At 37.0% G+C, this 24,851-nt stretch overlaps 1 protein-coding gene across 1 annotated transcript in view; it reads right to left on the reverse strand.

Annotated features, from left to right (window-relative positions):
• The window catches only part of LOC122792791 (AF4/FMR2 family member 1-like), a 1,648,712-nt gene that overhangs the window by 1,516,909 nt on the left and 106,952 nt on the right, over positions 1-24,851 (reverse strand). Inside the window, exons 2-3 of the mRNA XM_044060361.1 lie at positions 14,790-14,876; positions 292-328 (exon numbers count right to left, since the gene is read on the reverse strand). Coding sequence (XP_043916296.1) covers positions 292-328; positions 14,790-14,873 — 121 coding nt within the window. The 5' untranslated portion in view covers positions 14,874-14,876. The remainder of the gene's footprint in view (positions 1-291; positions 329-14,789; positions 14,877-24,851) is intronic.

A 24,851-nucleotide genomic window follows, 5' to 3' on the forward strand; every position in this document is an offset into this window, starting at 1 on the left:
GTACACTAAAAATTCTGATTCTATTCTGTCTAAATCAGGAACAGGAACATACAAAATATTTTTATCTCAAACTATTACTCATACTGTTCATAATGATTTTTGAGAGATGCTGCAAAGTTCAACCATTGGCATTTAAATTTTAAGAATATGACTTCGCTTCTCTATTGATATTTCATAAACACTGGGTAAAAAAAACTATAATAAGATGTTTCATTCATATGGAATATGCATTTTGACTGGCTCAGCTGATATCCTTATCAATAAAAAGATCACATTTCTGTAGTTACTTACTTTGGCTTTGTGGAGCAGCTGCAACATGTTGAGGCTCCTAGGAACAAAACAGAATAAGTAAATTGATGCAGAAGTGTAACAAACATGTTGTACCTTGCCATTCAGACAAATACAATTAAGACACCAATCAACAATGTATACCAGCACTAATTAGAGCCTTGGCAGAAATTGTTTTTGACCAATCAGATATAGCACAGCAATACAAGTGAGTCCCTCAATGGAAATGTTTTGTGACAATATTTAACCCTGACACATATGTATTGCTATATTGTATGATCTACAGGAGCAAAACAAATACAGCATACTTGCAAAATAATGCCTATGGCTTTTACTCTACTGCCAAATGTTGAGGAATACCTTGTATATTTCAAATTGTATGACATTCTACAAATAATGATTTTTGCCTAAATTCCAAGACTGACTGAATTACACTTGTACTTATTTATGTTTAACCTGTCTGCCTGTAGTTTTGGTTCTTTTACTTAGATGATAGTGCATTTTACATAATCTGCTAATTCATTTATGCATATGTACCACTTGTACTGCGTTACTCTTACTTCAGTGTATTCAATCTGTTAATATTTCTAGGAGTTTTTCTTCCAGGGCCACCACTGAAAATGGGCTCCATCCAGGAGAATTTCCTCAGCTATCAAGCAACAATAAATAAGCAACCATTTAAGCTCATCATAAGCGGAACTCACCAAGACTCATCTAGTTGAGATTAAGCCCCATTTCGTCTTACTGTGGTATGACTCTGCAGACAGTTTATAACAAGTTTTCACATAAGAACTTATAGCACACATTAAAAGACTAGGAAAATGCAACTCCTCTATCTCTGGTTATAAAATGTAATCTCTCCCTCTGCCTTACCTCCTTCTTCATTGCTTGTTCTGACTAACTTTTCATTGTAATTTCTGTAAGCCACTGTGTATATTGCATGTATATACTGTGTTTTATCAGTAATTTTGTATATAATGCATTATCTTTATATCCACAAACCAACTCAGATATACTCTTTGTATATAATACATGCATATATTGCATTTTGTTTTTCACTCTATATATAACATAATTTATCTACTGTACTTATTCCGTGGCTGAGACAGAAATAGGTCCCAATCGGATCAGTGCTCTATCCCTGTTAGCAAACTTAAAACAAAAGTAAAATAAAATAATTTAGGATGGGAGTATGGGCAAATCCACCCATATCTACCCCCCCCCCCCAGACACACACACAAACATTGTTTTTACTCTACTCATTATCTTCAACACACATTTCAGTGAGTTGAGCTATGATAAGTTATAATGAATCCCAATAAATACACAGATCTTGTACTATATTCACTGGGCTTTGAAATGCTTCACACCCCTTCTGCATCACTATATAGGTCTTTAATTCAAGACTCTGAGAGGTACGTAAAGCCCAGAAGTGGGCAGATTTTTTTTAAAATTTAAATTCTGTTTAAATAATTTTAACTGCATTTATAGACACCTGCGTGGTGACACTTTTTGTACTCTTCTGCTCCGTCCCCATGGTTTAGTTAAAAAAAATGGTTCTGGGACCTTAGTTTTATAGCTTTATTTGCAGTTGTGAGAAGATTGTGTATTACAGCAAGATTTTAACATCATTTATACATTATAATGTTTGTATTTTGACTCCTGTTTGTGGTCTTAATCTTGTAGTTTCATTCACAATCGTACAGAACTGTAAACTACTACCAGACTTCAGACTCATTTATTTCATCATTTTTTTCCATAAACAGCAGTACGGGCAAATTTCTGCATAGTCTGGTGCCTTAGTCTATGGAGGGAATGCATTGTGACAGCACTGTGAATTCTGCTCCAGGATTTCTTCAGTACTTTTACAGCTACTTATTTTTTTAGTTTTGATGTTAGAGTCATTTACCTGATTAAAGTTGTACTCTATTGCTTTTCTGTTCATTTTGCTACTGTGTTTTCCCCTGTTCTTTGCGACTGCCCTAGCCCCAACTAAGACTGCCCTAGCCCCAACTAAGACATTAAGCTAATGTTTCTGAAATTCTAACCCTAGGACTAGAGCACAAGTACTGGCTTTATTTGATTGGATCCCTCTCTAGGAAATTCTTACAGCTTGAATTTTCCCCAATACCATCACCCTTTTCCTACTGTGGCTTTAAATTTCTCCATTTCCATCTTCTGCCCCTTACTGTAATCTGAGTTCTACAGTCTCTCCCTTCCCTCTTTCACTGTTATTGTCTGTTCCATAAGCTATTTCATTACTTTACCCACCTATTTTCAGACCATCCCACCCCTTTAACTTAGAGTGCACAAAAAAGCTACATACCTTGTCAACAAATGACATTTATACCCTCTATAAAGAAGCAGTTTGCCCAAATTAATGGCTGCAACTAAAAGTATTATCTAATCTAAAATGAAGATTGTCCATGCTAAAGCACTTTATAGCCAGTTCTCTATTTACACTTATTACGTTCTGTTCTTTTTTATTTCTATTTCCCTCCCAGATGTGAAAAACAGATTGGATGCTTTCAGTAAACATTAACTTGTAGCCCTAAGAAAAGGTGCATTGGCTACCTTTAAATAATAATCAATTGTGGGATTGATAAGGTCAATCTTACACCAAATGGGATAGGTTAATTCAACCAGAAAAAGGGAAAGTGGCTAAGTTTATTATGGCCCACAGGAACAGTTAGGTCAGTACTTACCTATGAGCCTATGAATAAACTAATTAGTGCATTGTTATACTAAATGCATTATAATTACATAGGCTGCTGGGGACACGACTACTTGTATAAATTACATACATTATTACAATTTCAAACTTCAGTGAAAATTAAATTAGCTGCTCTGACAATATACTTTTAAAGGTTAATCACACTGGTACCTTCTAAATTTCACTTAAGAAGCAGTGTTCTGACCTCTCATGGTTAACAGTTTGCTCGTGCAGAAATCTCCTCTCCATGTCAGTAATGAAAAAGAAAAACAGCTATTGACTTTCAAGATTAATGAAAGAATCTTTTTTTTGTAAGTCTGAAGGTTTTTTGTGTTCTGTTGCCTGCTTTTTTAACACCTTTAGTAAATTATCACTTAAGACATTAGCAAACATACAAGAATATAAAAGAAAACAAACCACATTAATGTTTCCAGTTACATACATTATGCCTCAGGTATAAATGCTCTTTTGTAAAACTATCATACATCCAACACTACATAAAATTGTTCAATGACGGTCTTCTGTTAAACTTCGCTCCTCCATCTCACCATTATTCTGCATGTATTCTTCCAACAATTTCCATTTATTTTTATGAAGTTTTCCCCTTCTCTTTTCTAAATATCCCATTTCCAGTAAATTTATCTATGTTACAATATTCAATACTTCAAATACAGTTGGTTTAGATTTTGATTTCCAGTTTCTAATAAATGATTTTTGACAGACACCAGAATTAAACTTATCAATGCCTTACTGTGTCTAGGTAATTCAGATCCTGTGTCTCAGATCAAAAGAATCATTTCCGTAGGTGCACACATTAGCTCACTCAGTATTTCTGACACAGTGGTTTGTAGGGAATATTTAAAGTCTGCCAACTCATTACACACACAGAACATATGTTCCCAGTTATCTTTCTCTTCCCCATCAGACATCCAACATTTACTACCCGAGGAAAAATTCTTTGGAGTCTGCTTTGGGTATAAAATACCTATGCAAACACTTCCAAGAAAAGAAAATCCTAAATTTCTAGACTTTGTTGCAAACCTGGGTGCCATACACGTGTCCTCCCATTGTTCCATTGTAAATTGCTTATGTAATATCTCTTACCTTTCTTTTCTAACCTCCACAGATTGAATTGTACTGTTACTGTACAATATTTTACATGCCCTATCAATTATCTCATTTTTAACAGCAACTTCTCTTCTAGATTCAACTAAAACTCTATCAGAGCACATCTTTCAATTAGTATTTCCCTATTCCTTTCTCTTTGCCTCTGATGTCAATCCCTGATAAGGAAGGCAGTCTCTATCAAAACAGTCCAAAATGTCTTCTTAGCCTTATTTCATTCTATTACTTTGTCCTCCCTAGTTATTTTCTCCTAGTGCCTTGGTTCCTTTGGCAGTTTTCTCCCAAAACTTCTAACCCACTCTTTGTACCGTTTGTACCTCTATTTACACTTATTCCTATTGGCAAAATCACCTCTCTCATTTTTGTGTTGGCTTAGTTCTTAGACTATGTTCTGCTGCTTTATGAATATAAGATTCTGTATTGTTATTAATCACATTAAGGATATGCATACAAAATCCCACTCTCTCCTTATTCCTTCACTTTCCCCCACTTCATCATTATCCCTTTCCACTTTGAATTATAACCTCTATAACTTTCTACTTGTGTTATGTTTAACAGCCTTATTTGTTTTGTTATAAAATATCCATTCAAATCAGGTAGTTCTAAACCACCTTGTTCTACTAGAATAGTCAACTTATCACACTTAACACTTGCCTTCTTCCCCTCCCAGATATATGCCTACACCTCTATTAACTACTGTCTGCAACTTATCTGTTTGATAAAAATATGCCTGACAATCTTTTCACTGCTTGTATCTTACTACTAATATATCCATAGAGAGGAGCTTCCAGTTTCTCAGTTTTTGTATTATCTTTTGTTTAGACTCCTCCCATATATCATTAGCTGCTAGAATAGAAGCCTTTGCAATTCATACGCCTAAACAGTTCATCTTAACATATCCCTATAAATGTCGGTATTGCTTAACAAATTCATGCGTGGGTACATAATTAGGCTACAGCCTTTGTTTTATCTTCATTAATTTTATATCCCCAAAAGACCTGAAATTGTCTCAGTATGTTCCATAACACTGAAATGTTCTTTTCTGTATTGATAGCAGGTTTAAAATATCATCACCTGCAAATAAAGTCAATGTTCTTGATTACCATACCAATTATAACCTTGAATTTTTTATTACCTTACTTCCTTTGCCAGTGGCTCTAAATATAAAGCAAATAAAGGGAAAAGAGGACACCTCTGCCTGGTTCCTCTGTTCGGACAACTTATCAGAGAAGGCCCCGCCCACTTTTATTCATGCCACTGATCCTTCATATATGCTCTTAAATAACCTTTTTTATTCTATCACAGAATGCAAATGCATCTATTGCCCTACTCATAAAACCACAGCTTACTCCACTGAATGAATTAGAATGGATTTGGAAGTGAGATTAATTAAGCAACTCACAAAGAAACAATGGGAGGATATATGTATGTCTCCCAAATGTGCAACAAAATCTAAATGATTTAGGATTTTTGCTTGAAAATGTTTATGTAGATATTTTTATACTCCAAGCAGAGAGGTGTGACAGAGAAGAAAGAGGTAACTAGGGAACATATTTTCTGGGAGTGTGGTGGGTTGGTGGACTTTAAGGATTCACTGTTGGAGATGCTGGGAGGGCAGATTGGTGTGATGAGGGAGATGATTCTTCTAAGCTGTGATACAGAATCAGAATTGCCTAGACATGGTAAGGCCTTGCTGTGTACTAGAAAATCAAAATCAAAATCTAAACCAACTGCATTAGAAGTAATGAATATAGTAACAAAGATAAAACTCTTGGAACTAAGATATTTAGAAAATGGTAGGAGCAAACTACACAGAAAAAATGGGAATTGTGGGAACAATACATAAAGGGAAGGAATGCGGTTTAAAAGAAGCAGAACTTACATGAGCTATGTAATGTTTGAAAATGATTGGGTAGATTAAAAGTAATGTATAATGTTTGCAACTGGGAGCATATCAGTATGGCGTGTGATGTAAAATGCTTGCAACTAGGATTGTGTCGGTGTGGTTTGTTTTCATTTATATAACTGTATGATTGCTTATGTCATAAGTGATGGTTTAATAAAGATGTTTCTTGTTTAAAAAAAGGGCAGGAATTGAATAATTAATGTAATGCTGCTTAGGTTATATGATATATAGCAATACATGTGAAGTATAATGTCTGGTAATGTTAATTTGTTAATACAATTTGATTATTTTTGTATAAATGTAAATTTGCCTATGTCACAAGTGATAATTCAATAAAGGTGTTTAAAAACAGCCACCAACAGCAGCAGTGTTTTCTTACAGTCTCCTTCCCTCTGGATCATAACTGTTCTATAAATGTTGCTAAATGTTTGCATTCCCTCCACAAAACCTCATGAATATCCATATCTATCAATTTTTAATAACACCTTTGCCATTCTTTTAGTTAATGTAGACAAACACTTTAGAATCATGGTTTGAAACTGAAATGAGTCTATATGAAACTGGGTCTGATGGGTCTTTATGTCTTACAGCACCATGGCTTTCTTCCAAGATGTTGGTGATTCTCCTCCTTTTAAAATATGGTTAAACAAAACCTTCCAGATCTTTATCACTTTCATCCCTCCTAACTTCCAAACTTCCACAGATATACTATCTGCTCCTGCAGATTGATTATCTATTAGCATTTTCTCTCATCTACCTCTACCCTTAGCATACTTAAGTCTTCCATAAACATTTCCATTTGCACTCGTTCTTGATTTCCATTTTTCTTGTCTTCATACAAATTTTCATATCATCTCCTAATCTGGTTATTTTTCTTGTTATAGGCACCCTAAGTTTGGCGACAACTCTTTCAAAGTTCTGTTGCCTAAGTCATTGTGCTAGAAGTTTTTGTGCTCTGAAGTTATAAAAAAACAGCAATCTTTCTAAATACATGCATATTATAAAGATACTCCCTTATTTTTTTTCTCTTTAGCATCTCTTCTTTTTCCTGTGAGATTCTCTTTATTTTGCAACACTTTAACCATTGTCAGCCCCTCTACATAATTCCCATTACTTCTTAAATATATCTCTCGTTTTGTTTTATTTTTACCCTATTTTTAAACTCCATTTTGCTTTATCCTACTCACAAGCTGTAACTTCTGTAGAAAACTCCATCTTCCTTAATAACTCAAATAATTTCTACTATCCACGCCTAAAAATTTCTCTCTTTTTAACAGGTAAGTGAGAAGCACCAATGTCTCATTTTATTTCATTACCATGTATTTTTACATTACGTTTTATTCCTGCATGATCTGAAATAGTTACTGGATATGTGGCAAAGCTTTCAATTAAATGTACATCCTGTGATACAATTTCTATTCAGTCGAGCCCAGTTATTGTAATATGTAAATTCTGCCCAAGTTCTTACTACGGAATTTACATCTTCCACACCAAATATTTTCATATATTTCTTCAGAAACCTACCCTCCTTTGGTACATTTTCCCATCCAGGTCCCTCAGATACATCCTCACTGTTGCACATCAACATTCTAGTCTACAGATATAAGTAATACTCCCTGATGAAAGTTGCTCATTTCTTCTACAGTTTTCTTAAGCTCCATAAAAGCATTTTTTTGGTGAAATATAAATACATGCAAGTATAATCATCTTCTCTTTCCAGTAGCCCCTTACTACCACAAATCTACCATTATCTTTTTTTCCATGTTCTATTTCTGTTGGAGCTCCTCTAACAATTAATCCCCTTTTGCTTTTGTCCCTGACATTCTGCTGAATTGATCCTGAAATCCTTTATCAAATTCACATGCTCAGTTCTTTCCAAATGTGTCTCGTGCAACACTGCTATTTGCACTCTGCATTTCCTAACATAATTCTTAACAATTTCTTACTTTTTGTCTATACCTGTAAGGCCATTTAAATTCCAAGATAATATGGATAGCATAGCCATTATATTAAGACGTTTTTGAGCCTATATATTGTACATATCAGCTTTTTAGAATGTGTATTTCCAAACTTTGTGTTACATGCATGCATGCATGAATGACTGAAAGAATCACAATTTACATTCCAAGATAATATGGATAGAATAGCCATTATATTAAGAAGTTTTTGAACCTATATATTGTACATATCAGCTTTTTTGAATGTATATTTCCAATCTTTGTGTTACATGCATGCATAAAAGAATCTCATACGTTTTACCCAGAACACACTGCTTAACCCTATCTTGACAAATGCTTGCACCTATAGACTTCTTGTCTCTAAGTGAAACATTTGCTGATGACATTGTAAATATGAGAGTCAACTACCATTTTCCAAGTATTTCATAATTTAACAAATTGTCTATAGCTTAAACCAAGGACATCAATCTAGATATCCACCTCTACAAAAACAGGGGAAATCATCTTAATTAAATAAATGTGGTAATACCCACACCCCAACAGCCCAACATCACATTATATTATGTTTAAATTTCTTCTATCCAGCCTTTCTGACCTTTTTACAGTGGAAAAGCATAGATATCTTACAACTAACAAACATTATTCCCTGGTTTATTATCTTTAACTCAAGACTCCCAATTCATATTTTAAACACCCCTGACTGCACAATATACAAAACTGCTTTACAATATAACTTGCCAGAAATTTCATCATTAAATTTTGTTGACTCTTCTTTCTTTTAATACAGGAACCTTGAATTTGGCAGGGGTAGTGCCCTGACATAGCTCCAAAGGCAACTCATGTTCATAAATTACAATGGGAATAATTTGCTTGCCTACTTCAGCCTAACATACCCTCTTCTGTGCACATTAATGCATTTCCTCAGCTCAATAGCAGTGTGCTTAATTTTCTGAACAGTCAATATGTTACATAACTCGCCCTTCCTAGCTTAGGACTACTGGTTCCAGACCCACCAAATGGGTCATTGGTCATAGAAAAACAAGTGCATTTAAGTGACTGTGGCCAGAATAGTGATTGACCTTGAAATGAAGAAAGACCAAATGATATAATGACACTTTTGCAATATTTTTTTTTGCATGTAGAGGCAACATAAAGGGGCACTGTCAGTTACCAAAGCAAATTCTTACCCTAACAAATATTTTAGGGTGGCAAGGGCCCAGTTTATGACTAGACACATTTTATAGCTGAGCAGTGTTTCTTAGCATTGCTGAACTTTCTCCTGAATTAACAAATAAGATGTCTGTCTCCACCTATAACTCGAGAAAAACTGCACCTATTCCCTCCTCAGATGCCTCATGTATACTGATAATGTGTGGAAAAATCTGGTACCATTAGAATTGATTCTAGGCACAACATATTTTTCAGCTACTTAAAGGCTTGTTTTATTAAACTGTCATTCTAACTTTCAAAGCAGGTTTACCTTTTGTCAAATTAGAGAGGTGGCAAGCAATTCTAGCAACATCAGTAATTGACAATAATTGTTGTCCAGGACTAAAAGCCTAACATGTTTCTTAGTGATTAGCAGGGGTCATGTTTGTACTAATTCCACTTTTGTGATTTCATTACACTTTGGCCAATTACACAGCCTATATATAGCAAGCTTATGCAATGCCTAACTTTCATTTGGCGGGGTCAGCAATTAATCCATTTCTATGCAGTAAACAGAGGAAAGCTCAAATCTTAAGGAGAGGACTTTCCCAAGACTTGGAACATGTGGTAATACAAATAGTTTTATTTTTTTTTTTGCATATCTATATGAAGGATTTAAAAATTTTATCCATCAGTCTTCTGGGAATTTGCAGGTGCTTTGTGGAAACAAAAGGCAGGGGTCTGTATTGAAATAATCAATTTGGTAATGAATATGCATTTTTCCATAACTTCTAACACTAATGGAATTTGTAGATGGCCTTTGATTAGGCCCAAAATGGAAAGAAACCTAGCCTTGGCCCAGTTTATCAGTTTGTCTACTCTAGGTGGGGCATACAAATCAAATTTACATGTTATTTAATCCCCTGAAGTCATTACAAAACTTTATGGACACATTAGGTTTGGGGACCAAAAACTGGGGCTATTCCACTTTCTTTGGAATTGTTCAATATCAACTAGCTAGAGCATTTCCTTCATTCCTTCTCTAATTGATTGCCTTTAACAATACTATCCATTATGGTTTCAAATTTTCTCTTTCATCAGCCATTGTTTCTATGTTGTGCTGGATTAAACTGTTAATTTTGTTTCTATGACTCCAAATTCAATTACACATTGGGGGAAACTTGTCTTCTTTTGCAAACAGACATACTCCACTTTCATTCCAGGGTTACAGACCATTTATTCAGAATAACAGTTCTGTTTGCCTTCTCCCAGCAGCATTAACTTTAAATTTATTTCACATTCTTTTTCTACAATTCCAAAAGATCATTGTTACTTGTCAAGTAATTTGTTTACAGCAGTGGATACTAAAATAAGAACTTTTATTTCCTGGTTTGACTTCTTTGAGATGAGATTTTCTGTTACATGCCCAATGTCGCCTCCCCTACCCTCAAGTCTTACTATTGGCATTTCAGTTCTCAACCTGTCCTGCAGGTCTGACCATTATTCTAGCATATTTTTAAATTTTTTTCTCCTCCACCTAGGTCTCTTTTGGTATATCTAGCAAGTCAATGGGATGCCTGACATACAGTTGGAGTACTTCTCTTACAGCAAAGAAAAGATATGGGAGGAGTGGGTCGCAATTTCTCCCACCACCTTCAGTGACCTTTCATATCATAAATTTTAGAGTATTATTAAAATGCTCAACTATTTCATCTGTTTGGGGTGGATGTTCATAGATTTTACTTTAAACAATTGGTAAATGCTGTGCACTACTCTGGACATGGATGAGGTGCCTTGGTTAGGTAAAGAACTTTTCAAGGAATTTGTATCCTAAGAAAAGCAGTAATTAATTTGTTTACTAGGAACTTTACATTGTCTGTTCAAAGAGATATTGCCTCAAAAAAATCTGTTGTATAATCAATAATTACAAAGATGAACGATGGCCCTTATTCAGTTATACAACATGACTCAACGACCATCACTATTCACTCAAATGGTACACCCATCTGTCAGAGTATCGAATGTGTACACTTCAATAAAGTAATGACTTGTTTTCTTTTCTTTAAATGTTTGTGTACCCATGCCATTGTTAAAATTGTGTGAATTTAATACAAATGGTTAATGAGTAAGAGTGTCAATGGCTTCCTAAACCCTGGGTCAGGTGCTGTCCTTTGATATTGCGTGAAATTAACATAGAAGTTAATGTTACTCACAACGCCAGGCTACTGAAGTGTAGATAAATATCCTAGCTTTTGCTTTATCCATTCCTAAATGACCACACAAAATGTGGCTTTGTGATAATTTCATAAAATGTGTTCTAAAAGGTCTTGAAACTAACAACTGCTGAGCATCTGTTTTTGCCTTAAGTTACCCTGTAATGCAACTCCTTTCTTAATTCAACGTATGGCTATGAGATGGGGCTCTTTTGTTCCTTTGGTGTCCCACCTGCTTCAGCTATAATATGCACTCTTCCTACTATTTTTTTAAACTGTTATGGCTTATCTGCAGGTTGGCCAAATCAGCATTGTTTTCATAAACATTATGATACGAAATAGAAGTTGCAGCCTCTTCTCCTATAAATACAGGTAAACGTTTCTCCTTCTTTATAGAAGTTCGGCCACTCAAAGGGGCAACTCATTAAAACAATTTTCTTCCATTAAAGGTAAGGATATGGTAGTGTTCATTCTTTTCTTCAGCACTTATTTACAGATTCATAGGTATTTACTAGGCTATTAACCTATAAGGACCTTTAGAAGTCTATACATACACGCCCATGAAGTTTTTAGCCTTTAAAGTATGAATAACTCAGAGATGAGCAGAACATTAACATGCCGTCCCTATCCACTACGGATAAGGGTGCTAAACCAGGAGTGATTTTGCAGTTATGCATCCAATTCATTGAGATTCATTTTGATTAGTGTAAGAGAAGTACTTTGTTTTACGTGGAGAGGAAGAATATTACAAAAAAGTAGGGTTCTCTGGGATACATATCTATACCTCCAATATGTTTTATTTATGTTGCAAAAAGAGATTGAGATCTCAAGCAAGTGTTTATGCACATACAGAACCTCAGCAGAGGATAAGTTCTGCTGAGGCTCTGTATGTGAGGCAGAGATAGTCCATCAATTGCCTGTATGACACCAAGGAGGACATGGCTTTGAGATGGTCTGCATAGGTTTTATGACCAGCGCCCTTGAATTTCTTAGTAAGAAAGCACTGTGAGCATTCAGGTTGTGTTAAACATTTGGGTAACTGCATACCAAAGGGGTATTATACACATTAACAAGCCTGAGTGTGGAACACAATGTAGTGATTAGATCCTTGGACCTGCATTAGTAATAAGCTGTGCAGTGAAAAAGGACTCTCTTACAACAATGGACACATGGTAATCAGTGGACAATTCATTGTCTACATAGGTTCCCCGACCCTTAACGACTGGATACATTTTCAGGGGTGTGTCAATGAGACATTTACAAGGGATTTCTTGCTTGATGAAGGAAACTAACTTACATTTCTTTGCATTTAGATTTAGTCAATGATTTGGACACTAGCTAGTTTTTTGGGAAAGACCCTGTTGAAGGAGCTTGGTATCCCTTTAAGGAGTTTATGATGACACCAAGTTTATGGTCACCTGCAAATTTGGTCAGTCATAAACCCTTAACAGTAGCTTTAACCTCTGAGAAGTAAATGCCAAAGAGGAATATCCCAAGGATTGACAGACCTTTTAGAGTAGTCAGAGCAGCCCACACTAACCTCTTCAGCTCTTTTTAGTGCAACTTTGCTATACAATAAGTTAAATTAGGGATTGACATTAAGCTGTGATAGTTTATTTACAATACGTGTGTTTGGGATGGTTGGGTCTAGACATATGGTGTGTACTGATTTTCCCACATCCAGGATCTGTCCTTGAGAAATACAAACTGGCATGGATCAAGAGTTTTAGGTTACCCATGTCCTTAATTCCATAACAATCCTTTCCATAGCCTTACAGATGAGGCTGTTCAGACTTATCGGACTCGAATTCCCTGGATTTTTGTGCAAGAGGATGACAGTTGCTGTCCCTTCAGCCATCTGGCAAAAAGCTTGTTTAGAGGCTGACTGAAGCTATGTATGGGAATTAATAGGACTGGTTTCAGGCTGACCATTAAGTAGCCCAGTATGTTATCTGGTCCCACAGAAGCAGTGTACTTGACTTTGGATAGTCCCTTTATGGACATGTTCTTGGAAGATTTTTTGGAAAGGTGGGAGGGAAGTATCACTCACTGGGCTGTTCAAGGAGTGGGTCATGGTCAGTTGCCTATTAGGTGTCAGGATTCACAACATCATACAGACACTCGCATCCCTGCACCACAATTACACATATGTCACAGTTATAGTATACATGGGTGTAAACAACATGAGATGTGCTTCACTTCATTATATGAAGAGACATGGTGGAGCTTTCATACTGTCTATCTGAGGCAGGTACGAACCTAGCTTTGAGCAACATTCTACCATCATCAAGAATGATACTGACATGCAAACTAAAGACTATTGACTTCAAACAATTTGAATAGCTTCTGCAGTCATTCTAAGGGGATACAATATATTTCTAGTTACTTTGAATGAGATGGCTTGCATCTATCCCCTCAAGGCTTTTGTATACTGTTAAAAACCTTGCCCACCCCCCCAAAGTGCCTTTTTAGGCAACTTCAGTCCTCAAAAAGCTTTCAACTACCAAAACAGTATAAAATAAAGGTACTGCTGCTCAATGCTAGGGTCCTTTACAAAACACAGCAGTCCCTAAAAGCACTCCTTGCCCTGAAAAACATTGATATATGCACTGTCATGGAGAACTGGTTCAAGAACCTTTAGTGCACCCCATCAGTATGGGGTGTTAACATTTACCATACATTCAGTCCGCTGCACAAGATGAAGACATTAAAGGTAGTCCCTTGTTCATTAAGCCAAGCACCATTCTCCTAGGAGACTTTAACTACTCCTTCATTAACTGGGAAATATATGCATCTTCTAATGTATACACACAGAGATTTCTGGTCACTATCAAGCCACATTCTCTGGAACAGTTAGTCTGCACCCAAACCAAGGACAGCAAAATCCTTTTCTCACTAATATGGGACAATTCCGCTCCCTAACAATTGTAACTCCCTCCCTTTACAAATCAGACTAAAAATCAGTCACATTTACCTCAAGACATCAATAGCTTCCTCCAATAACTTTGTTTTGAAAATGTGTTATAACCTGGCTATATTCAGCATCCACTTCCAACTCTGTGACATCACTGCTTAGGAATCTATTCCTGCCAAACTCTATGCACATGTAAATAGCGGCATAACTATATCTATCCTCTTTCAAAGTAAACACAACACTAAATTTAAAACTAAACCCCTGTGTGGAACTCTGATATAAACAGTGTCATGCCACCGGCATATATATAAAAACGGCTGGGCTGGTTTTTGCAATAAAGACGATTTCACTAATAAAGATCACATCCATCTGCAAAGTATCCTGTCATCTTTAGACTGAATTCAGTAATTGTTAAATCATTGAATAAGTACAAAATATTCATGTTGTTTAAAATCTATTCCTAAACACAGTTTCTGCCTAGCAAAAGAATTTTGACAAAACACGAGATAGCACCATAACTCACCTTTACTGGGAAACTGTTTTTCGAAAGCTCAGCTGTACGAGGTGTGTGGATGGCTGTCAGAGGAGCAGGCCAGGACTGGGTCATTTCCTGAACAACCAAAAAAATGAAAAATGTTAGTATAGTTTTTCAGCATGCCAAAAATTCCAAGAAGTTGGCATATATTTAGTAGATTTTAAATGATTAAAATTACACATTTTGATACTGTGCTCAGTCCAAATAAACCAAATTTTATTACAAATCAAAGTGACCTAATGATCCACCTAAAACATTAAGAGGAGATACTAATTGAGAATTAGTCTCACTTCATTTATTGGCAAATGCTTTGAAAGGTGCCTATGAACAGTTATCACAAGCACTTAACAGTAATCTAATGGAAACAACTCAACTTGGATTAATGAGGAAACATTTTACTTTTACAAATCTGGTTAATTTTTATGAACCAGTGCCCTTGTCATTATTCTTAAGTTTAGCAGCAATAATTGTCTGCGTGGATCTATCCAAAGCCTTTGCTTGTATACCACCTCATATTACCAGTGATGCAATGAACAAGCACTCAATTCTTATTTCATACATTAGGTTGTCAACTGGTTGGCTGATAGATTATAATTAGTTAAAATTTATAACTATACATCTGACTGGGCAAGCATGAACAGGGATGTTCCGCAAGGCTCAATGCTGGACCCTTTGTTGTTTAACATACTGTTTTCACTATTACCGAGATGTCAAAAGGTAAGGATAAGCTAAATACACAGATGATAAAGATGGGTTATGTGGTTAACAATATTCTGAACATATTGAATATTTATTTAGTATATAAATCAGATTACACTTGGTTTAAACAACGTGGGTTGAAAGCGAATAATAAAAAGCGATGTTTTATATTTTAGAAAAATGAACATTAACAATAATGTTAAAATAGGTCAAACTGAACTGCAGGTGTTCATGGAACAGAGATTTGGGAGTAAGAGCAATTAATATTTTATATGCAGGGAAACAAACAATATATAAAAGTAAAGGCTACTAATGTTGCGGGGTTAATCCTTAGGAACTTGGAAGTAAAGAACTAAGCACTTCATAACTAAAATTATTCATAGCATCTATCTGACTAATCAAGGAGTATAATATGCTGTTTTGTATGGTAGGTGAATGGGATCTATTATTATCTGAGGTTATACAGCAAAAGTTTACCAAGAGAATCCCAGAGATCAGGGAAAATTTATATACATCTAGACTGCAAACTCTGGGTTTGTTATCCATTATTAATGAGCATAATTTACCTCTCTACTACCTAACTCTTCATTCATGACAGCTTTATAAGCGAACACCTTCTTTGAATTTGGCAGATTAATGTAAAAACACCAGTCCATTACACTTATAAAGTAGGAAGGTGTTGCACTGTTTTGAGATCCAGAAATCTATCTCAGTTACTGGCTCAAAAGTGGAATAGAATTCCTTTACTTACAAGTTAATCACATTCTTTTCAACTGCTTAAAAAGAATTTAGATACATGGGTAGGGAGAGTAGGGCTTTTTCTATAAATTTGGAATCTGCATTATAATCGGCCTTTTGCCCCAGCACAGTTTACGTGAACAACTGAACAGTCTTAAAACATTTGAACAGGAGGTGCTTTTGGGAAACAATAATCCAGACCCACTGAGTACAGAACACTTTACCAGCAGGGACTATGGGACTAGAAATGCACAATACTCTTGAGGGGAGTAACAATACAATTAAAATTAAATATTTTAGTACAAGAGCTGCAAATGTACCAGCACCAATGCACGTTTGCTACATCACTTAATTAAAAAAAAATCAGATGAAAGTAAGCTTGTTTTTCTCAAAGTAAATAATTAGAAAAGTATACTGGTAATACCATTAGGATTGCTGCAAGACATCCTCGCAGCAAGTTAAGAAGACAGGAGAGCAAATATGGAACACTATCTGCAGTCAAAGTTCAATGTGTAAAAAAAATAGCATTATGAGATAGATACAGAATGGGATGACTGCTCATTCTGGCAATATACGTAGCATGGGAAAGCTCAGTGCTGGAAGGAGAGATAATGCGTATGAGTGATGACTACAGTTATGCTGATTAAAGAAATGAAATACAGTGATAAACGAAGACTGATGGACAAAAAAATGTCATTTACTGTCAGACCTCGAACTACGAAAAGTTGAAAACTGTCAGTAGAAAGGAAGCCATGGTTCAGGAGTATTAAAGAGTCTGATTACTTACTCGCTTAATCCTCATACTGTACAGGAGTATCAAAATGATACAAGAAATGCAACTCTCCTCCATCTAATACTAAAGAACACGCAACCCTCAATTGGAATTTTGCTGTAGAATAACAATTCTGACACTAACAGTCTACAAATATCATATTCAAATGATACTGATCTGAAATGGAGGTAAAACTAAAGACGGAGAGCAGAACCATCAAACAACTGTGCTGCTCAGCTACAGAGTTTTTGTTTTCATGTGCATTAAACACATACTATTTGTCCTATGACTGCTGGGGACTAAAATTAGAATCATACAAGGTACATGCAGTTTTTGCAGCTGATTATCTACCAGGACACTCCAACAAGATCATCTACACCAGTGTTTCCGAAACGGGGGTCCACAGACCCCTAGGGTTCCATATGATAAACTCAAGGGGTCCACAAGGTCATTTGCACCCACTTGGCTTTCGGGTATTATCCATGACCCGACCCTGAAATTGGAGGAAAAAAATTACGCCGCTCATCCACAATTTTTTTTTTTTTTAAATAAGAAAGAAACTTCCCTGTTTGCAGCTGAGCAGTGGCTAAGCAGCTGCTTGTCCTTAGTTTTTAGAGGAAAAGAAGTAAAGTACAGTTGTGTACCTACCATAAATGTAGATGTTCGAGTGTATTCACTGTTGCAGTCATTACACTTGGGTTATCCTGCTAGCAGGCGACCCGCAGTCGGCCCAAGTTCCAAAGTCTTGGTCTGGCATTGGTTGCTGTTGCCTCTTCCCTGACGTCAGTGCGCCAGGGGTATAAAAGTTGCAACTGACGCCATTTTCTTCAGTTTTTCTTGCCCCAGATGTCAAGTGCCCCCAGATATAAGGCTGGAAAGATAAAATTATGCCAAAAAAAATGCATATATTACTATAAACATTTCCTTCATCTACAAGCAAATACACCACATAGGTAGTATAGAGATGAGAAGTACAGAAAAGTCCCAGCAATGAAAAAAAAGGAAACAAGAGGATGGTGGGTGGGTAACCTGGACTGCAACAGTGAATATACTCGAACATCTACATTTATGGTAGGTACACAACTGTACTATGTTATCCGTGTTTCACTGTTGCAGTCATTACACTTGGGTAGAATCCCAAAGCTGAGGTTGGGTGGCTGGGGCTAAATTGGATTTGAAGAGGCTACCAAGCCCTGCAGAACTGCAGTGGCAAAGCCTGCTCTGGATTTAGAGTAGAGAGGTAAGTGGTAGTGCTTGGTGAAAGTGTGCACTGAGCTCCAGGTTGCAGCTTCTAAAATGTCTTTGGTTGGTACTCCTCTGAGGAAAGCTGCCGAAGTGGCTGCTGCTCTGGTAGAATGAGGCCTAATGCCCTTAGGCACAGATTTGCCATGTTGTGAATAACAGAAGCGGATGCAGTGTCCTATCCATTTTGAGATTGTCTGCTTTGTAATAGGCTTTCCTTGTGATCCTGCAGCATATGCTACAAACAGTTGCTCAGTTTTTCTGAAAGCTTTTGTTTTGTCCAAGTAAAATCGTAGCTGTCTGTGTATATCCAAAGCATGCAGAAGTCTCTCTCCTTTATTCTGGGGATTTGGGTAAAAGGTAGGCAAATGAATGGTTTGGTTTAAGGCCACATTGGAGACCACTTTTGGCATGAATGTTGGGTTTGTCCTAAGAGAAACCCTGTCTGGATGAAAAATGAGGAAAGGTTCCACAGCCATTAATGCCTGTAACTCTGAGACTCTTCTTGCTGAAGTTATTGCTAGGAGCAGAGCAGTTTTCCATGACAAGAATTTGAGATCAGCTGTGCCGGCTGGTTAAAAAGGATGCAGTGTGAGTTTTTCTAAAACAAAATTGAGGTCCCAAGTAGGTACTGGTGCTCTCCTTGGGGGTCTTATATTTTTTGCCCCTCTGAGGTACTGTCGTAGTAGAGGATGTGAAAAAACAGGAGTTTCCATATTGTAATGAGCTGAAATGGCAGAGGCATGGATTTTAATAGATGAGAAAGATAAGCCTTTGTCCAGCATCTCAGTTAGGTATTGTAAAATCTGAGGTATATTAGGGACAAGTGGTTCGAGCCCTTGTGCCTGGTTCCAAGCACAGAATCTCTTCCATTTTTCTGCATAAGATTTCCTAGTGCTGGGCCTCCTGGCTTCTAAAATGACATCCATAACTGCTTTAGAGAGAGGTGCAGTCTGAGTGGCTACATTATCTGCCATGCTGCCAGGTTTAAGGTTCTGAGTTGACTGTGCAGAATCTGATTGTTTTGTTGTGTCAGAAGATGAGGAATTTGAGGTAGAAGCCAAGCTGGGCCTTGAGACAAACACTTTAGGATTGGGTACCAGTGCTGGCGTGGCCAGTCTGGGGCAATTAGGATCATTTTTGGCCTTTCTTGTCTGACTTTTAGTAGCACCTTGGTAAGAAGAGGCATCGGAGGGAAGGCATAAACTGTCAGGCCTTTCCAGTTGAATGATACAGCATCCACTTTCCATGCTTGAGAGTGATAAGTTCTTGTGCAACATTTCTGTATTTGGTAATTGTGAGGAGAGGCAAAACGATCTATGTCTGGGCGCCCCCATTTTCCTCGTTATCATGCTGAACACTTGTGGATTTAGCTTCTATTCGTGAGGATCCATGAGATTTCTGCTTAGTTAGTCTGCCAGTGTATTTTTTGTTCCTGGCAGGAATTGTGCCTGGAGATGTACTTGATAGGTCAGTGCTGTATTCCACAAAGTCATGGCTTGTCTGCATAGGGGGTAGGAATGTGTGCCCCCTTGCTTGTTTATGTACCACATAACTGTGGTATTGTCCGTCTTTATTAATAGTTGTCCTGGATGTATTAGGTCCTTGAAAGCTGTCAGGGCATTCTGTACAGCTAGCATCTCTTTTTGATTGATGTGAAGATGCATTTGTTCCTTGGGCCACATGCCCTGAATACATTTTCCTGCCATATGCGCCCACCCGGCATAATCCGATGCATCCATTGTTATTGTCTGCCTGGCTGTGGGTAAGGTGAAAGGCTGTCCCTTGTTGTGGTGATAGGCCTGGGACCACCATCAAAACTCCTGTTGTAGGCAGGGAATTAAAGTTATGATTGTCTCCAGGCTATGACAATGCTGAGTCCAAACACTTTTTAGATACCATTGTAGTTTCCTCATATGCAGTTTTGCATATGGTATTAGTAGAATGCAGGATGCCATGAAGCCCAGGGCCTGCAGAATTTTTCTTGCAGGGAGATGGGTTTTTGTTGCCATCATTTGAAAGTAATGAGTCAGTTGCCTTTGTTTGTCTGGCGTGAGATAAGCCACCTGGGCAGTTGTATTTAAGCTTGCACCCAGGAAGATTATCTCTTGAGAGGGCAGTAGTTTTGATTTATTTTTGTTTACTGTGCACCCTAGGCAAATTAGCAATCTTTTTACAAACGCCAGATGCTTTAGAAGAATGTCCTTGCTCTGCTTGAATAAGGCAGTCGTCCAAGTAGGGATATATTTGAATTCCTTTTTGTCTGCAAAATGCAAGTACTGGTGCCAAGCATTTTGTGAAGACCCTGGGTGCAGTACATAAACCAAAGGGCAGTGCATAGAATTGGTAATGCATTGAGCCTGCTATGAATCTGAGGTATCTTCTGCAAGACTGTCTGATTGGGACATGCAGGTATGCCTCCTTGAGGTCCAAAGTAACTAGCCAAGCTTTCTTGCCCAGCATGGGCAGAAGTTGCTGTAGTGTTAACATTTTGAATTTTGGAACATCCAGGAAAGTATTTAGGATTGACAGGTCCAGTATTGGTCTCCAGGCTTTGTCCTTTCTGGGTACTAAGAAAAGTCTCGAGTAAAATCCTTGTCCCTGTTCTTGCTGTGGAACTTTTTGAATAGCTCCCCATGTCCATAAGAGCAGCAATCTGTTTTTGTGCCTCTGCCCATTGGTTTTGTGGCAGCTCTGGCATACCTTCTGGTTTTGGAAGTGTGTGGAATTGGAACCTGTAACCCTGAGAAACAATATTCAGCACCCATTGGTCCTGGGTGATCATGTGGCAATTTTTTGAGAAAAGTGCTAGCTTTCCCCCTAGGGGTGCTGTCAAAAGGTAAGTGTTTGGCATTTGCAGAGGGAAGTCATTGGGACTGTTTCCTATAAGGTTGTGATTTGTCTTCCCCTCCTTTGGGGGCTGAAGCACCCCATTGTTTAGGTCTGTAGGAGCCTTGGGGCTGAGATCTGCCTCTTGGGCGTCTATCTGCCTCTTTGTGGCCTGTCTGACACTGGAAAGGAATTATATTGCCCATAAGAGTGATTGGCGAATAATGAGAGCTGATAAAGGGGGTACAATAGTAATAATGAATGTAAGTGACTATAGTATCGCTATGAAGTCATTACTTAGTGATCAAAACTGTTACAAGGTAGTAACACAAGAATAAATATTCCAAAGTTTCAAGAAAGTAGATTATATTTTGTTTGATTTATTCACTCAGGGAAATATTGATGCTTCTACCTATGAATTTTTGAGTAATGAGTTTCCAAAATTAGCTGTTATTTTTGGTATTCCCAAGCTTCATAAAGCTTGTGAAATTATTCCCTTTAGACCCATTATTTCGGCTCGTGGTTCAAAAACAGAATTTATTTTGGTTTGGTTGGACAAATGGTTAAATCCTATTGTCCAAAAAGTTAAATCTTATTTAAGGGATTCATGGCACCTTTTAGAACTTTTGGGTCAATTTTGTATAGATAAGACTTTCTATTTTGCATCATTAGATGTAGTTTCGCTTTATACCAGTATTAATCAGGATATTGGAGTTGAGTTTTTGAGGGAATATTTAAGTAATCACACAGACATGGATAATAGTTTAGTGAGTACTATTTGTGCGTTGATGGATGTCATTTTGGAAAATAATTTTTTTCAATTTAAGGATATGTATTTCCAACAAACCTCGGGGGTTGCAATGGGTTCACGAGTTGCCCCGAGCTTTGCAAATTTGGTCACGGCCATGTGGGAAATCAAGTTTTTATATACTCATTCTTATGCTCACCATATTTTGTTCTATAAGAGATACATAGATGATTTGTTTCTTTTGTGGAGTGGAAATGAGGCATCATTCTATGAATTTGTTAGTTATTTGAATAGTACTACCCAATTTTTAAAGTTCACTATAGGGCATTTTGGTGAAAGTATTAATTTTCTGGATTTAAATTTATATATAAATCCAGATAATCGTAAATTTGAGAGCAACATTTTCAGAAAATCTAGTTTTGTAAACCAATATTTGCATCATGATAGTTTACATCCCAATTTCATGAAAAGAGGGGTTGTCAAGGGACAATTCATTCGTCTGAGTAGATTGACTAGTAATGATATGTGGTTTTCAGAAGAGGCAGATAAACCTTCTACTTTTTTTGTTTCAAGAGGGTATGATGGTGGATGGCTCATGAATATATTGAAAGAGGTACAATTATTAAGATCTAATGTTGCATGTCCTATCTTATGTATGTCCAGTTCTAATTTTAGAAGTATAACCAATTCCAATATTACTAATATTGGTCGTGTTTGTGATTATAAGTTGGCTTTTCCTATTCCAATATCTGATGAAATGACTGTAGTCAGGGGTATTATTTGTGAAAATTGGAAAGTTGTACTTGGTAACAATGATTTGTGTTCTATTATAGGTAAAGTCCCATTATTCACATACAAAAAAACATTTAGTATTAAGACCATTGTTGAAAATGTTAAATGTACACCAAAAGAAGTACGGTGTTATGGAACATTTCCTTGTAATGGGTGTAGGCAATGTAGGTATATTTCAGGTAACAGCATTATTTTTATAAAACATCTTAATAAAATAATTCATAGTAAGGGGCATTATAATTGTAAGACATGCAATGTGGTATATTTAGCTGTGTGTGATTCCTGCGAACATTTTTATGTGGGTAAAACCATAAGAGCGTTATATAAGCGTATTTATGAACATAATTTAGCCATAAAGAAAAAAGACCAGTCTAATGCTTTAGCAAGGCACGCTTTGGTTTGTGATGAATTCAAAAAGTTTAGATTTTCAGTATTGGAAAGAGTTGATTCTAGTTTATTTTCTGGTAATTTTAAAGTTCAGTTAGAATGTAAGGAAACAATATGGCAGATCTTGCTTAATGCAGATCAGCCACCTGGGTTGAATGATGTTATTAACATCAAATGTTTCCTACAATTAAATAGGATTTAATATTTGTTTAGTATTTAACAAAATATTGTATGTATTTTTAACATTATTTAATTGATGTGTCGTTAGATGACAATACATTTATTGTTTTTTATGTAATATTTGATTTGTATTCAATTATGCATTTATTGACAATTAAGGTCATGTGATTCAATTTATTTTGTATTTAAATGATTGTGCGCTTAGTGACAACTGTTCTGAAGAAGTTCATGTTTTATTAAATTTGAACGAAACGCGTTAAGAAAGTTTTCATCTTCCTTGGCTTTCATTCATCTACGCTGTGCTTTGATTTGTTTTACTTTGGTTTGGTTCGTGTTTGTGGTTCACTGGAAAGGAACAATTTTTTTGAAGGCCAGTTTCTGATAAATCTAGGTGGTTGAACCTGTAAGAAATCTTTCACTGTCTGCATTGACTTTGCTTTATCCTCCATTTTCTTTAACACCTCTTCTGCCTTAACACCAAACAAAGTATCATGCTGTAATAGAGCATCCAATAATTTTAACATGGTCAGGTAAACTTTGTTCTTTCAACCAAGCATGCCTTCGAATAACAGAGCCTGTAACTGCAGCACTACAAGAAGCCTCTAATGAATCAAAACCACACTGCAGAGTATGCTTTCCCACTTGTTCAACTGCATGCAATAAATCCTGCATTTCCTTACTGTCAGGACTTTCTGAATTTGAAACCATTTTCTGTTTTAACAATGACATGAGGTACTGTTGATATTTAAGTATGTGAAACGGACAGTTTTTAAAGCTCTTACAGCTAAAGTAGCAGAAGTGTAAACCTTTTTCCCCCATCTGTCCAGAGCTCTGGAATCCCTATCAGAGGGGAGAGGATTTTTAGCAGTGGAAGCCTTAACCCCTTTAGGACCCTGAGAAATTGTTTCTGGGTCTGCAGCGAGGTTTTTGTAATGAAATTTATGAGAGTCAGGGACCCTGTAGTACCTGTCTGGCTTGACTGGTGCAGGGGGTAAAGAATCAGGAGACAGACTGGATTCAGAAAAAACTCATCAACAATATCAAGCACAGGGGGGATAGCCAGGGGCCTGTGCTGAGGCAATAAAAGGAAGTCTCTGAGCCTTTTCTTAGATTCTGAATAATCCTGGCTCTCCCAATGGAAATGTTCCCTCATGGTGTGCAAGGTTTCCCTAAAAGAATAATCCTCAGGTGGAGAGGCTGAAGGTATGGACTCTTCTGCATCAGAGTCCTCATAGGGAGGGAGAGAATATCCTTGATCAGAAGAGGAATCAGAGGAAATGGAAACCTGGTCAGAGGAATCATAATCAGTGTCTTGCCTAGGCCTTTTGTCAGGAGGGGTATGGGAACCCCTGGTTAAAGTAATTAGGTCTTCGGCCATTTTAAGCATCAGTTTCTTTGGCATGGATGACTGTTCTGGAGAATGCTGTACTTGTTTCCTTGTCTTTAATGGTGTTTTTGTCTTTGCTGCTGTAGTGGCTTTAATTGTAAGCTGTGAAGGTCTGAAAACACCCTCAGAAGCCGATGCCTGCTCAGCGGCTCCGGACCCATTTGAGGGTATAGTTTCCGTAGGCCCAATACCTCGAGTTTCCACAGGCCTTGGTGTCTCCACGTGGCTGTCGGTTACGGCCTGTGGCTCTGAGGTAGTGGGTGTCAGAGGCTGCGA

Source organism: Protopterus annectens, chromosome 2.part0 (genome assembly GCF_019279795.1).
Source record: "Protopterus annectens isolate FY-2018-M chromosome 2.part0, PAN1.0, whole genome shotgun sequence".
Taxonomy (NCBI): domain Eukaryota; kingdom Metazoa; phylum Chordata; order Ceratodontiformes; family Protopteridae; genus Protopterus; species Protopterus annectens.